General features: G+C 52.4%; 1 protein-coding gene across 1 annotated transcript; it reads right to left on the bottom strand.

Annotated features, from left to right (window-relative positions):
* Nucleotides 1–2,328: 2,328 nt before the first annotated feature.
* ppp5c (protein phosphatase 5, catalytic subunit) lies at nucleotides 2,329–14,629 on the bottom strand. The gene is made up of 13 exons (XM_069187720.1): nucleotides 14,499–14,629; nucleotides 11,773–12,014; nucleotides 11,198–11,345; nucleotides 10,342–10,463; nucleotides 9,853–9,918; nucleotides 8,785–8,883; nucleotides 7,700–7,805; nucleotides 7,111–7,253; nucleotides 6,631–6,718; nucleotides 5,611–5,651; nucleotides 4,545–4,723; nucleotides 4,136–4,217; nucleotides 2,329–3,767 (listed from the first exon to the last, which is right to left on the bottom strand). The coding sequence occupies exons 1-13, from the start codon at nucleotides 14,590–14,592 to the stop codon at nucleotides 3,705–3,707; spliced, it is 1,473 nt and encodes a 490-aa protein (XP_069043821.1). The 5' UTR covers nucleotides 14,593–14,629; the 3' UTR covers nucleotides 2,329–3,704.
* Nucleotides 14,630–15,179: the final 550 nt, after the last annotated feature.

A 15,179-nucleotide genomic window follows, 5' to 3' on the forward strand; every position in this document is an offset into this window, starting at 1 on the left:
TTCTGCATCCCCACTTTCACGCGTTTTACCTTCTTCTTTAGCGAATGGAACAATGCAAATCCAAATCACCTGAAGGTGTCACCTTTACACCTGCCGAAGTCCTCAGCCCTGACTGTACTTACTGTTGAGACCTCAGAACCAGTGTGTCACCCTCAGTCTGTGACAACTGTTGCCGCTGCTGTTGTCACTTTGCTTTTCCTTTTAGCGCGGAATAAAGCTTGACCTCTTCTTTTGCGGGACCCGGATGGGAGACTCCTGGGAAAGGTAAGGTAGCTGCTGGAAGAAGTGTTAGTGTTGCCAGTAGGGGGCGCTCACCCTGCAGCCTATGTGGGTCCCAACGCCCCAGTATAGTGGGACGGGGACTGCCGTCGTTCAGATGAGACATAAAAACCGAGGTCCTGACTCTCTGTGGTCATTAAGAATCCCAGAGTGTTTCTCGAGAAGAGTGGGGGTGTTACCCCTGCATCCTGTCCAAATTTCCCTCTGGCCTTTACCAGTCATGACCTCCTAATAACCCCCATCTCTGAACTGGCCTCATCACTCTGCTCTCCTCCCCACTGAGAGCTGGTGTGTGGGGAGCGCCCTGGCGCACTCGGGCTGCCATCACATCAACCAGGTGTTAATGATTATTATTAATATTATTATCAATTTTAAAGATACAGAGGCATTAGCCTGAGCTCCAGTGCTCCAGAGACATTTCGCCGACACATCCCCCACCAGTTGCGCCCCAGACAAGCATGAAACTGAGGGAATCCGCCGAAATCGGAGTGATTCTGAGACCCACGTTTGGCGGCGCATTAGATGAATTGTCCTAAAACAGAACACACACAGATTATCGAGAGAAGCCAATTCCTAAAACCACCAGTGTTTTCTGTAATACAGGCTAATAGGAGCAAGACAAAGAATTTCAAGATAAAGGTGTATTTTCATTAAGAGGGGTTGTTGCGAATATCTGTGGCGATTTTAAAATAAAGACGGTCAAGGAAACTTAGCCGTCTAAAACAAAACAAAATCCATGAAGTCGAAAGCACAAGTCTATCAATGTATTTGCTGTAAAATGAGAAAGCGTAGTCTCAAACAATCAAACAGGGACAGGAAAACCGCTAGGATCAGGACTGCGACGAGAGCGGCTGCATCGCAGGCTGGCGAGCGTCAGGATCAGATCTCCTCTTTCCCGACTCGCCTGTCCTCCTCCTGACGTGCTCCTCCAGCCCCGTGCTCGGCCCTGACTGTACAGACTGGGGGGACCTCAGCACCAGGGTGTGACCCAGACTGGGGGGACCTCAGCACCAGGGTGTCACCCCAGTCTGTGACCACTGCTGCCGCTCGGCTCATGCGATTAACACAAGAGCACCTAAATCCACCACACAAGCGCCATACAAGTATTAGGAACTATTATTATTATTATTAGTAGTAGTAGTAGTAGTAGTAGTAGTAGTAGTATTGTTGTTGTTGTTGTTATTATTATTGTTGTTATTATATTTAAATAAAAGTTGCAGCCGCAGAAACGCAAAACCGAAGTACTGTTTTGTGGCGAGTCAGGACACCTGCAAGAGGACATGGTTCCTTTTTGGTCGGGTTTCTTTTCCTGGGAATGGAATTTCTTTTACTGAAATTGTCTTTAAATTTACTTTTACTAAATCTACGTTTACTAAACCTGCTTCAGTCGAGTTGCGCTGGTATCTAATAAGAGAGTGTTTTTCTAGTTGGTTTTGACTGTCGTGGGGTATTGACACTCTTAAAGGTTCCGCTCTGCACAGTGCCTTATCTTCTGTAGGACTGAACAGCCCGTTGTTTCTGCGTGTATTGACTCGCCATTGCCCATATTGTTACTCCTGTAAATCCTGCAAAGTCTGCGTGACGCATACGAATCGAACTGCTGAAAAGAACACGCGCGCTCTGACGTGCTGCGGCGTTTGTCCACGAGGCTGGGCCCACTGGTTCTGGGCCGCTTGAAGTCCCCTGGACTTTGATAGCGTTGTCGAAACTCACTTTCCAGGTTCTCTTACTGTAACACGTAGCGTAACCACTACAGCAGAGCCGATGCGTGCCAACTTGTACGTCTCCGGTTTGTTTGACACAGCCTCCATTGCATCTGTTTACCTTTAAAGGTTTTAATGAAAAGGTATTCATGTGTTGGCTCCTGCAATGGGTGGAAGAGAAAAATGCAGGAATCCCACGCAGGAACTTTCCCGTGTTTCCACGGGCAGCCGGGAGCAAGTTCGGATTTCAAACGGTCTCTTCCGGATCCTGTTTCGGTACTGAAGCCTACATGCCCCCAGAGTAAAAAAAAACACCCCGATTCGACGTAACAAATCACCAGAGAAGACATTTTTATTTTTTTATTTTTGTTCAAACATGTACACGGGAATTATGATATACAGTATATATACATCTGTATATATATATTACTTAAAAAGCCTTGCAACAACCTTACTGCACCCCTGACAAAACCGTGGGACGGGGGGGTCTCAAGAACAGAGGGGGGCAGTTTAAAAACCACGCGAGAGGACCGCTGGGCGCAGCGCTCTGGTCAGAGACCGGACACCGGCAGCTCCGCGGGAATGGGAGGCTGGACTCGACGCCCCGTCAGCCGTGACATCCGCGCCGAGCCGCCGAAACCGTTAGATACCGCTCCCCGCTCCGCGGGTGGGTCACCCGGAGGCTAGCGGGAGGAATAAGACTGATTTACCGGGGGGGCGGGCGCGGTGCGGGTCGTGTACCGTTTTCGCTCAGTGGACACTGCTGGGAATGAACCTCAAAACGCACCGAGGAGCCTTTAAAACCCCTCACCGACAAACCCCTTCCCTCCGGTTCGGCCCGGCCCGGCCCAGCACAGCCGTCCCCGGCGCTTGGGTCGACTGTGCAGAAACGGGCAGCGAGTCGCCTGACTAAAAAGGCTGTAGTTTGTTTTGACTGTGTCTTGGTGTCAGCTCGGGTGTCCACAACGGTGACACAGACACCAAGGTTTCTTAAGTGCTGGCAACTTCCTCTCTGCGGGTCGGTCAGGCACACTGCACAGGAGCCCAAAGGGCTCACACGCTAGATTAGGACTTGTTTTTACTCCTTGTACTCACTTTCTACCCACCCCCCCCACAGACACAATTCTGTCTCATTTTCACCAACATCAGAGGGATCCACAGCACCTGGCCGTCCTCCTACAGCAGTGCTGAAGAGACTAGGAACCAGCTGCACAGTCTCGTACCCGGGCCACTTTAAAGTAAAAGGGCGACAAAAACAGCCTCCAGTCCAGCAGTGAAGGTGACAGGGGCTGGGAGAGACAGAGAGACGAGGAACAGAGAGAGAGGGACGTGGGGACTGGGAGAGACAGGGAGACGAGGAACAGAGAGAGGGACGTGGGGACTGGGAGAGACAGGCAGACGAGGAAGAGAGAGAGGGACGTGGGGACTGGGAGAGACAGGCAGACGAGGAACAGAGAGAGAGGTACGTGGGGACTGGGAGAGACAGGGAGACGAGGAAGAGAGAGAGGGACGTGGGGACTGTGAGAGACAGGGAGACGAGGAAGAGAGAGAGGGACGAGGGGACAGGGAGAGACAGGGAGATGAGATGCCCCGAGAGTGCACGAGGCAGGGGCAGACAGACAGAGGGGGGCCAGGGCGCTGGGGGCGAGTAGCAGGCAGACAGGACGAGAAGCTGAAACGAGAGGGACGTTGGTCTTCGGCCCAGGCAGCCAGCCTCACTCCCTACATCATCCCCAGCTGCAGCAGGGAGTTGGCGTACATCATGGGCTTGACGCTCGGGTGAGGCTGCCAGGGAGACAGGGAGAGAGAGGCTGGTGAACACCAACGCGCAGATCTCATGGGTACTCCATTTTACCACACCCACACCAAACCCCAGAGAGAGACAGACACAGACACACCCACACCGATCCCCAGAGAGAGACAGACACAGACACACCCACACCGATCCCCAGAGAGAGACAGACACAGACACACCCACACCGATCCCCAGAGGGACATGGACACAGACACACCCACACCGATCCCCAGAGAGAGACAGACACAGACACACCCACACCGATCCCCAGAGAGAGACACAGACACACAAACAGAAACAGAAGCAGGGAGAGGGAGGAAGACCGGTGCAGCGAATGACAGAGGTGCAAGGGACTGACCACAGCAGTGAACTGGTGAAACTCTGGCTTGAGGTCCGAGCCCCTGAGGTGGATGTACGCTCCTTTGTTACCCATCTGGTCACTGCAAGAGAGAGACACCAGGTAACTACATCAGGTGGGAATCATGTACTCCTCACATACTCACACAAACAGTCTACACATGCTGTACTGCAGACTGGACACACACTGACCGTGTATATGTGACACGACAACCCATTTGCACACAATGAATACCTGGGACAGCGCCGTGCAGACAGAGCCCAGCACACAGACCCCTGTCTATCTGAGACAGGCCCTGTCTATCCGGGCCAGCACCAGGCGGACAGACCCCTGTCTATCTGAGACAGGCCCTGTCTATCCGGGCCAGCACCAGGCGGACAGACCCCTGTCCATCTGACAGCACACTGACCAGTAGTTGGGAGCAGAGAAGACAGTGATGCACTTCCCGGAGTGCGTGACCTCGTAGCCCTCGCCCTTGACCTCGTGGCTGCGGATGATGTAATCCAGCTGGTTCTGCTCCAGGAAACGCCGGGTCACATCCGGCCCGAACTGACAGCTCACCCCCCGCTTGCTGACCGACCGCCCATCCTGGGCCGCAGATAGAGAGAGGCGGGGTCAGTACAGGTGGACACAGGTGGAGAGAGGCGGGGCCAATACAGGCAGAGAGAGGAGGAGAGAGGCGGGGTCAATACAGGCAGAGAGAGGAGGAGAGAGGCGGGGTCAATACAGGCGGAGAGAGGAGGAGAGAGGCGGGGTCAATACAGGCGGAGAGAGGCGGGGCCAATACAGTGAACACAGGCGGAGAGAGGCGGGGTCAGTACAGGCAGAGAGAGGAGGAGAGAGGCGGGGCCAATACAGGCAGAGAGAGGAGGAGAGAGGCGGGGTCAATACAGGCGGAGAGAGGCGGGGCCAATACAGTGAACACAGGCGGAGAGAGGCGGGGTCAATACAGGCGGAGAGAGGCGGGGCCAATACAGGTGGACACAGGAGGAGAGAGGCGGGGTCAATACAGGCGGAAAGAGGAGGAGAGAGGCGGGGTCAATACAGGCGGAGAGAGGAGGAGAGAGGCGGAGAGAGGCGGGGTCAATACAGGCGGAGAGAGGAGGAGAGAGGCGGAGAGAGGCGGGGCCAATACAGTAAACACAGGAGGAGAGAGGCGGGGTCAGTACAGGCAGAGAGAGGAGGAGAGAGGCGGGGCCAATACAGGCAGAGAGAGGAGGAGAGAGGCAGGGTCAATACAGGCAGAGAGAGGAGGAGAGAGGCGGGGTCAATACAGGCAGAGAGAGGAGGAGAGAGGCGGGGTCAATACAGGCAGAGAGAGGAGGAGAGAGGCGGGGTCAATACAGGCAGAGAGAGGAGGAGAGAGGCGGGGTCAATACAGGTGGAGAGAGGCAGAGAGAGGTGGGGTCAATACAGGCGGAGAGAGGAGGAGAGCGCTCAGGAACAGCCCGTGTTCCTCTGGGAGGGGGACTCACCTGCGGCTGCGGGTCCGACCACAGGAGGTCACACATAGGCCCTGTGAGAGACAGAGGCGGGGGCTGGTTAACGGCAGACAGCAACAGGAGGAGAGATGAGAGCAGACATTTCATAATAATTGCTTACACTTATATAGCGCTTTTCTGGACACTCCACTCAAAGTGCTTTACAGGTAATGGGGATCCCCTCCACCCCCACCAGTGTGCAGCCCCACCTGGATGATGCGCCAGTCCGCTCCCCACACACCAGCTCTCAGTGGGGAGGAGAGCAGAGTGATGGAGCCAGTTCAGAGATGGGGATTATTAGGAGGCCATGACTGGTCAAGGCCTGGGGGGAACTGGGCAGAGTACTCCAACTGGACTCGTTAGCTTTCTCCAACCTGATGAAGTGTGGGGAATGGGTCTGTGTCACCGTTTCTGCGACAGAGCTGGGCAGTTATAATGAACCTGCACTGCTCATCTCGGAGATGTACTAATGACTTCCAGTAGTGCATCCACAGTGCTGCTCTTGGGTAACAGCCCCTGACTCGACCCCCAGCTCAAATGATGGGAGTATTGAACCTGGCGCTCATGCTGTGGTCTGTCAGTCCTGGTCTGTGTGCTGCTACACAGGTCAGGGTTATCCGATGACAATACCTCTTAAACTGTTAGTAGAAAGTTTTCTGGAGAAACTACAGTTTTGGAATTTGTTGAAATGTTGAATGTTTGTTTCTCTCTTGTAAATAATCGCTGGGCTGCCCTCTTATCTCTCACCTGGCCATGGACTTGTGACTTCAGTAGGTAATCACAGGCAGTAGGTTCACAGATTGTGACATGAATGTCACACTTTATTTGTTGGGAGTTCTGTGATTTTTCCTGGTGAGCCGTGTACTTGAACCTACCCAAAGTGTACACCTGATGGTTGTGTACCTGTAGACTCAGTACATTTGGTGCAATACACCACATGTACACTATGAACACTAGAGTAGCCTCACTACTAGAGTAGATCACCTCAGTCTGGCCCATCTGAGCCTGGCCTACCTGAGTCTGGAGGCTGTCTGTTCCTGTCGATTTTGCGGATGTCATCCAACGATACCCCATCTTCACTGAACAAACCCCCATGCATCACCTGCAGAGAGAGACAGCTTCAAAAAATCAGTAAACAAGTTAATCAGGTTAGTCTGATATTTTTCAAATGGATTTGTTACATTTTCACTCTCCTCTGCATGTTTACTGCAACTTTCAAATTTCAGCCTCCCACTTTTTTATTGAGCATTAACTAACCTGCGTGTCTATTCCCAGAACCATACTGGACACAGGGCATGTATGTGTGACTCTGTCCAGCTCTGGACTGTGCTGGACACAGTGCTTCTGTGTGAATCTGTCCGGCTGTGGACTGTGCTGGACGCAGAGTGTGTGTGTGAGTCTGTCAGTCTCTGGACTGTGCTGGACGCAGAGTGTGGGTGTGAGTCTGTCCGGCTGTGGACTGTGGATGTGTCTCAGCTGTGTCACAGCTCTTACCAGCACTTTGCTGTTGATGCACTGTGCCAGAGGGAGCCACTGGAACACCTCACTGAAGAGCTCGAACATCTGCGCCGTGTACTTGGCTTTGACCTCACCCTCGAACCCGTACATCTGGTTCATGTTGTCTGTCTCGTGGTTGCCTGTGAAGAGAGGAACAGGCTCATATCGCACAAGAAAGCAAGAGCTGCTCTCACACGATCTCACTGTGCCACGGGGGTGACCAGAGCCTAATTAGACTGCTATATGGTGATGTCTGTGCACCAAACTCAATGGCCAGTACACTGTTTTATCACTATTAGCAGTATATCCTTTTGAGCTTGGGGCTGACTTGCACTGTCCACTGGTTTGACTGGATTTAGGATTTACATCTGTGGGGTTGTACTGGACGGAGAGTAGCCTGAATTCTGTCTCAAGTGTACTGCAACGTGCATACCACGAACTGTCTCCTTGTCTGACTCTGCTGTTCCTGCAATTAAGAAAATGAAACGCGCTCACGTCACCGCTGAGGGAGCGTCTGCCAGACAGCCCGGGTACAGACGTGGCCCTGCGAGCTGCTGCAGCGCCCCCTGCTGAGCACGGTCCTCACCTCTCAGCAGATGGAAGCAGTCGGGGTGCAGCAGCTTGAAGCCAAACAAGGTGAGGATCACCTCGACCGAGAAGGAGCCTCGATCCACAAAATCGCCGTTGAAGAGCTGCAGCCCAAAGCTAAGGAGACAACCGACCAGCCTGGGTCTTAACGTCGGAGCCAGATGGTTCAGGGGACAGGAGAGCTCTGGCAGGGCAATAATGCGTTCAAGCACCAGCTATAAAACCCACACGCAATAGAAGCTAATTATACTGAAATCTAAGGACCATCTCAAACCCTCAAAATTTAGTTCATTCAGGGAGCATTACGCACTAAATCTAGTAATCAGAGAAATGACACCTGACACCTAATAATGTAATAATAATGATAATGTTGCTTTATTAGCCCTATACAATTTCTTGCATTAGGAATCTGTCTTTTCACATACCCCAGCTTGCTCTCCATGAGACACACAGACAGGGAGAGAAGCTTGGGGTCAGAGCGCAGGGTCAGCCATTGTACAGCACCCCTGGAGCAGCTGAGGTTAAGGGCCTTGCTCAGGGGCCCAACGGAGTAGGATTCCTCTGCTGCCTGCGGGATTTGAACCGGCAACCTTCCAGCCACAGGCGCAGATCCTGAGCCACAGAGCCACTGCTCCGCCCCACCTTCTCCACCTGAAGAAGGCTCCACAGGAGCACGGAATAAACCTTTACTTTTCCTAATCAGAGAAATGGCTGGGGACCATTAATACCACAACCAAATCCCCATTTGAATTTTTAACAGATTAACAGAACGGATTATTTTGCGTTAGGTTGGCTCCAACCATTTATTCTGATTGGTCTTCTTATTTAAAAACAGCTGGGTAGCTGGGTATTTCACTGGAGCTGCACTCAGGGGTACAACAGCTGTGTCCCACTCGGGGTTGTGAACCCACGACCTTCTCGCTGTGAGTCCGGAGCCCCAACCACCACACAGCTGCCTCACGCTTGCGAGAGAGACAGCAATCTTGCAGCACCGTTCAAAAGAGGCCTGGTCTGAAGTCCCAGCCTCAGCGTCACAGATATCGCAGAACACGAAACGGACAGATTCAAGACGGAAAAGGATACATATGGGTTGGTTTCGGACGGCAGGCCGTTGAGCTCAAAAATGTTGAGGAGGTCATAGTACTGACCATGAGTGTCTCCGCAGATAGTGATCTTCTCTGTCTGCGGGAGAGAGTAGCAGACGATGAGGACTGACCACTATCACAGATCTGTGCAGCTGCAGCTAGCTTTCACTTTCTAGAAACATTGTCATGAATCAGACTGGAACACTGCGATACAACGAGAGCCATTATTCCAAAAAAGCAGGACTTGCAAAAGCCATGGAAGGAGAGTAGGAAATCCTCCCCCCCTCCCCCTTGACAAGACTCAAGACTGGGTGCCCACCTGGCAGGTCCAGTGCAATGACAAGGGCAGAGTGCAACAGGCACACAGGAAACACACACTCCAGATATGAAATGGGGAAACGCTAAGCCTGAAGAAGATGCTTATGAAACAGACTCGGGTATTCATGGTCACCTGTATTTCCCATCTTTCAGACAATGTACTAGAACGGTGCATGGCAAAGGCAAACACTGTTAGGATATAAAGTTAAAAGTGCAGAATACTATCAGGGCTAATCAGACTTCATTTAGGATACACAGCATACACAGCAGTGTAAAAGACAGCTCACTACAAAAATGGTATTGGAGCTATGGAATGAGAAGAGAAGAAAAGCAACCAGACACAATCTTGGACACAGTGAATCATTTTACAGATGGTAACAAGGGGAAACGACTCGAATATTTAAAATCCTCAAAGCCATTTAGAGAGGACACAGGGGCAGTGTTTAAACCGGAGAACAGAGCTCAGAGCTGTCTGTACACAAAGGGTGGTGGGGGTGTAGTACAGGTGAACCAGCCATGCTGTTAAACCCAATATCCTGGCTTCTTTGAGCAGTTGGATGAGGCCCAGCAATCGCCGAGTTACTAGCATGAAGCCAGCAGGGACAGCCTCCTCATTAGTCACCCCTTATCTGTGCTGTTCTTAAGCACAGAGCACAAGTATTCCCTATCATTAGCAACAGGCGCCTTCACGTAAGGCGAAACGCAAAAATAAAAATGTAAACAGACTCCTTGTGTATATGAAACTTACCTCTTTTAGTGTTATTTCTACGAGACTGGGGAGTTTGGACAGCACTTCTTTCACTTGGACCAAAATCTGGAAAAGAATTAGCACGATCTGAGCAGAACCAGACATCCTGGGTCTCATTGCCGTCCTCCAAAGAGCACATCTGTCCGAGTCTCTGCTTCCTGCTCAGGAACCAGCCTGCCCGGCTAATTCCGGAAACATGATTTTGTTTTTAAGCTTCTGCCTCAGTTTTTTTTAATCACTTGACATAAATGCCTGTAACTCATCATGCTGCACAGCACAAACAGATTAACTCATGAACTCGACCCATACTTGAAGAAAACTGTCCAGTTGAAGATGCACTTTTACTCCCCATGTGTGCAATCAGCATTCCTGCTGCAGACACAGGGGGTGCAGGACACCCAGAGCGCGCCCCTGGCACAGCACTCTTCTGCCCCACCAGACCCGGACACAGAGCAAGAAAAGAAGGAGGGAAGGAAAAGGTCAGCCCACCTGATAGGCACACTTCCTGTGCAGCTTCTTCTGCTCCTTGAACCAGGCCATCATCTCCTTCATGAACTGCAGGGTCACCTTTCCGTCCTCCAGCTTGGGCCCTGTGTACTCGTCCTCAATCACTGAGGACAGGACAGCACAGGGGACATGAGGACAGCAGAGGGGGAAGGGAGGACAGGAGGACAGGAGGACAGCAGAGGGGGAAGGGAGGACAGGACAGGGGACAGGAGGACAGCAGAGGGGGAAGGGAGGACAGGACAGGGGACAGGAGGACAGCAGAGGGGGAAGGGAGGACAGGACAGGGGACAGGAGGACAGCAGAGGGGGAAGGGAGGACAGCAGAGGGGACAGGAGGACCGGTGAGGAGAGAATAGACTCTCCTCAGAGGAGAGGAGAGGAGATGCAGGTGGAAGGGAGAAGACAGGAGACGAGAGGACAGGAGAGGAGAGAGGAGGAGTGGAGAAATAAGAGGATGTGTGAAGAGAAAAGAACAGGAGAGCAGTGAGAACTGGGAATACGAAGGAAGACTTCATCTACCGATCCCAGATCGGCACCCCGGCATCTCCAAACAGAGCTTTAAAGCTTTTTTTTTATAGCAAAAGCATGACATAAAAACTAGAAAAAAGGCATTTTAACTACAGAAAAAATAAGACTCAATATGTTTTTCAAAAATAAAAAGACGAACTTAGGAAGACAAGCTTGCAATAAAAGCTAGAAACACCACAGTACCAACCCGGTCAGAATGATCTTTCAGCAGATAAGACAGCACGTTCAGTGTTTTGTTGCAGCACAGCTGGACCCAGCACAGCGAGGTCCCGGGGTGCCGACGGGCTTGGTGCTGCCCCAGCAGTACTCACTCATGTTCTCGATGTCCAGCGAGTCCACCACCGACCTCTTGTGCTCGTCGCTGGCGATGGCCCTCTCGAAGGCCTTCTGCTTCACGATCTTGCTGCACTCCTGGTACTTCACCTTGGCGTCCTTGTCGCTGGGCCGCACCTTCACCACCTGGGAGCAGAGAGCGGCGGAGAGCAGCGGGCAGGTCAGTTTCCCAGCGCGCCCCCCCAGTGTGACACACACGCACAGCAGCGCTGGAAAGTACCTGACAGCTCACAGAGCCCTTCCCCGCTCTTCAAGGGCACCAGACCACGCAGGAGACCGAGCGGCTCCTTCGGCTCTCTCCCTTCCCACCTCCCGGCTCACATGACCAACTCTGGTCACGTAGTTTGCCTTTGTGCAGACATACGAAAAGCCCAAGCGATGCTGCGATCAAAGCTCTTGGCTGACCCCTAGAGCACGGGGTTTGGAAACCGGGGGTGCTCCTCGACTACGCCAGCTGCAGCCGCAACAGGGGATTCCCAGGAGGGCCTCCCCATGGGGCCCTGCCAGACCCCCCCACCCACACCCCCGCAGAGCCCCTCCAGGCCAGACTCACCGTCTCGTAGTCCTTGAGCGCGGCCTTGAACTTGCCCAGCGCCATGTTGGAGGCGGCCCGGCGGTAGTAGCCCTTGATGTAGCTCTTGTCGATCTCCAGGGCGCGGGTGGCGTCGGCCAGCGCGTAGCCGTAGCACTCCGTGCGCAGGTAGGCCAGGCTGCGGTTGCTATAGTAGATGGCATTCTCGGGGTTGAGCTCCAGGGCCTCTGTGTAGAACTTGATGGCGTTCTCATAGTCCTTCTCTGAAACACACGGGCACCGCGCTCAGACCCGCCCTACTGCTCAGAGTGGTGAGCAACTACTGGGGCTCGGGGGGACTGGGGGAGCCAGCCTACAGCTGTGTGGATTCCTGTAGGTGTGGGGCGTAATGACTACAGACGTTTTTGTGCAATGTTCTATTTATCTTTAAGGTTTTTTTCTACGTCCATCTGTCTGCGTGTGTAAAATATAGCTGCTTGGATGCAAAACAATCAAGACGATGGAATCAAGACGATACAGTGTTCTCGTATCCTACAAGCGCGTTTTCAGCCGACTCTGAAACACAGAGGTTTTACTTGCCCTCCGCGGTCAGTGCCTTAATTGTCCGGCGACAAGGGATTTTTCTTCTATCAAATTAAACTTTTATTTCACAAACAACATCTCGCAATAGGTACACACTCTTAACAAATTATTAAACTGACATCAATTAAAGAAAAACTTTCATGATCAGGTGCTTGTCGTTTATCAATCGGTGCAAGTGGATGCTGGGGCCGGATTGCACAATGAAAGAGTCCCTCCAAACCCCACCACTTGCTGTTGTCCGTGCCTTTTCCCTGCCCCGGCTCTGAAACTGCGGTCGTCCAGTCCTCCGCAGGAGCTCAGGAAACAGGGATTTCTGCTTTAGTCCCTGTACAGGCCCCACAGTCTGGCGACAAGGGACACAGAGTTCGAATCTTTGCTCAGAACATGTTTGTCTACAGGCTCAGTCACCAGGAGGACAGCTGAGGTCTGGACTATAGATTGATACTTTATTGATCCCATGAGGGAAATTGCAGAATCTATACTGCCAGGACTCAGTGGAGTGAGAGGTGTGATTTTTAATCAGTACACACAGCACATCAGGAAGCCATAGTGCAGAACCACAGATGAACTGGGTCCGGTGAGCACAATGTCTGAAGCGCAATCCTCTCTCATAACCCTGCAGAACTGATACCCCGTACCCCGAGCTCCCAGGAGTCCTTGCTGTCGAGGGGGTGCAGTTCCCCTGAGAGTCCCTCAGCCAGAACTGCTGGTCGCACACCTCCCTCCCCCACATCAGGATCACGGACACTCAGGGGAACCCTGGCACAGTGGCTGTGGGTCCTCTCCAGCCTCCTACGATCTCACCCCGAGTCAGGAGAGAGGCACAGTCGAAGCTCACGGAGAGACCTGTGTCAAGCTCCCTGCGTGCTCTGGGTCAGAGTCATCTCCCCATCCTTGAGGCTCCAGTGAAAAGCGGTCAATTTGGGACTTTGCCTTTACACAGAGAACTGTGGGTGTCTGGATCAAACGCCACACTGCAGATGAAACAGCAGCTTCACATTCACGGCTGCAAAATTCCCAAAACAATCAGAGCACAGCCTCCTTGCTTACTGACATCACTGGTCAGTGGCAACAAGTTATGCAGAGAAAGTTACGCGTCTCTGTAACACCTAAATGAAAGCGTTCATTTCCCTGTGTGCACATGTACAGCTGAAGCCCGTACCCCTGTGCTGCTTGCAGGGACCCCAGATCTTTGGCTTGGCCACCGAGCCCGTTAGCGAGGGCACTATACCAGTCAGCGGCTGACTGCTTCAGACACCCACACCCCTGTGTGTGAAGAAGCGCCTGCTTTGCTCTGTTTTCAGTGCACTCCCCGACGGTTTCATTACTAAACTACATTTTGCATTTTGTGACTGAAGCATGAAAATTAAGATCACCTGCTGTTCTACGCACAACCTACGGCTTTGATACAGCAGCGTGCTGCTCGGGGCTCGGACTGTCACCTCATGATCTGTTCTGCCGTTAGCTTGAGCAAAGTACAAGTATAACCCTCCCACCAACCCAAACCTAACCAGCAGATTCAGCCGATATTCTCCTGTCGACCAGAGCTTTAACGACACGTTTTGTGATTGCAGACAGCGAGCTCATACAGCAACAGGGCGCTTTACGTCAGAAGGAAGTTACAACCACGTTATCGGCGAGCACCACGTGTTACTCGAGTGCCGGCGGCTGTCTGTCTCTCAGTTTAACGCGTCTGGGGCGGAAGACCGGTGCCGTTACTGCGACTTCCCACTGCGTGTTGACAGCTGAGCTGGTCACCTCGCCGACCGACCGCAAAAGGTCCCAAACGGCACAGTTTTAAACGCCACCCCGACCCGCAGCCTCTCAGTAACTCCCCACTTCCACGCACCAACGTGACGCGACCCACAGCCGCGACCCTGCTGGAAAACTCCCGTGTGTCCGGGACAGATCCACCTGAGGCCAGACACCTGCGAATTGCCTTGATACAGAGGTCTGACCTAGAGGCTGCTGTGCGCTCAGGGTTTCGCTGAACACGCTTTCCCGTCTCATCCTACCGGCTGAACGGGGCTTTTTTATTCAAACTGAAGTCCCGCCACCCTGCATACCTGTCAGCCACAGGGACGGGCCGCGTACCTGCCCCCCTCCCCACGCCTTAGGAGTTGTATCACCTCCCTTAAACGCCCTTACTCTTTTTTTATTTTTACCTTTAAAGTATTTATTCGCCTTCTCCTTGAGCTCCTCGGCGCTCCGCTCCGCCTCCGCCATCTTCCTACTGCCGCTATCCGTTGCGTCCGCCATTGCCGCCAGGCTACGGTCGCAAAGATTTCCCAGCTTTTGTGTTTCGCTCGCCCGAGCTCACGTCAACCGCACTGCCGCAAACTGCCGGGCAACGGGCGCCATTTTGGCTCAAAGGCGGGGCGCGGCTGGCTTCGCAAAGTATGCGCATCTCGGAGCCGTAATGGAGGACAGAAGGTTTCAGTTTCCTTTGGACTGAGAAGGGAAACGTCTGTCATCCATATGTAATCGCCCCGACGTCATAGTGTCTGGAAAGGAGTAGAAGGTTCTTTTTCTTACGTGCGTGTGTTCGTATTCTAGCCGATAAACAATTTTAGATTTTAACTGTTTTAATACTGAAACCGAAGGCTTGTGTCAGTTCCTGTTTTTTCAAGAGCTTCAGACACATTAGCATCACGCTGTACACGTTTTGTTACTTTTATTCTTTCAAGAAAAGTATCGGCTTCCAGATTCCCACAACCAGTGACCAGTTATAAAATCATCACTGTATTGTTTCCACTTTTTAGTGAATCTATAAGCTCATCACAAGATGAGAAGAGTGCTGTGGAAGACTAAATTTACATTTTTAAAACAACTCAACAGAGTCTCTG

Source organism: Lepisosteus oculatus, chromosome 3 (assembly GCF_040954835.1).
Source record: "Lepisosteus oculatus isolate fLepOcu1 chromosome 3, fLepOcu1.hap2, whole genome shotgun sequence".
NCBI lineage: Eukaryota > Metazoa > Chordata > Actinopteri > Semionotiformes > Lepisosteidae > Lepisosteus > Lepisosteus oculatus.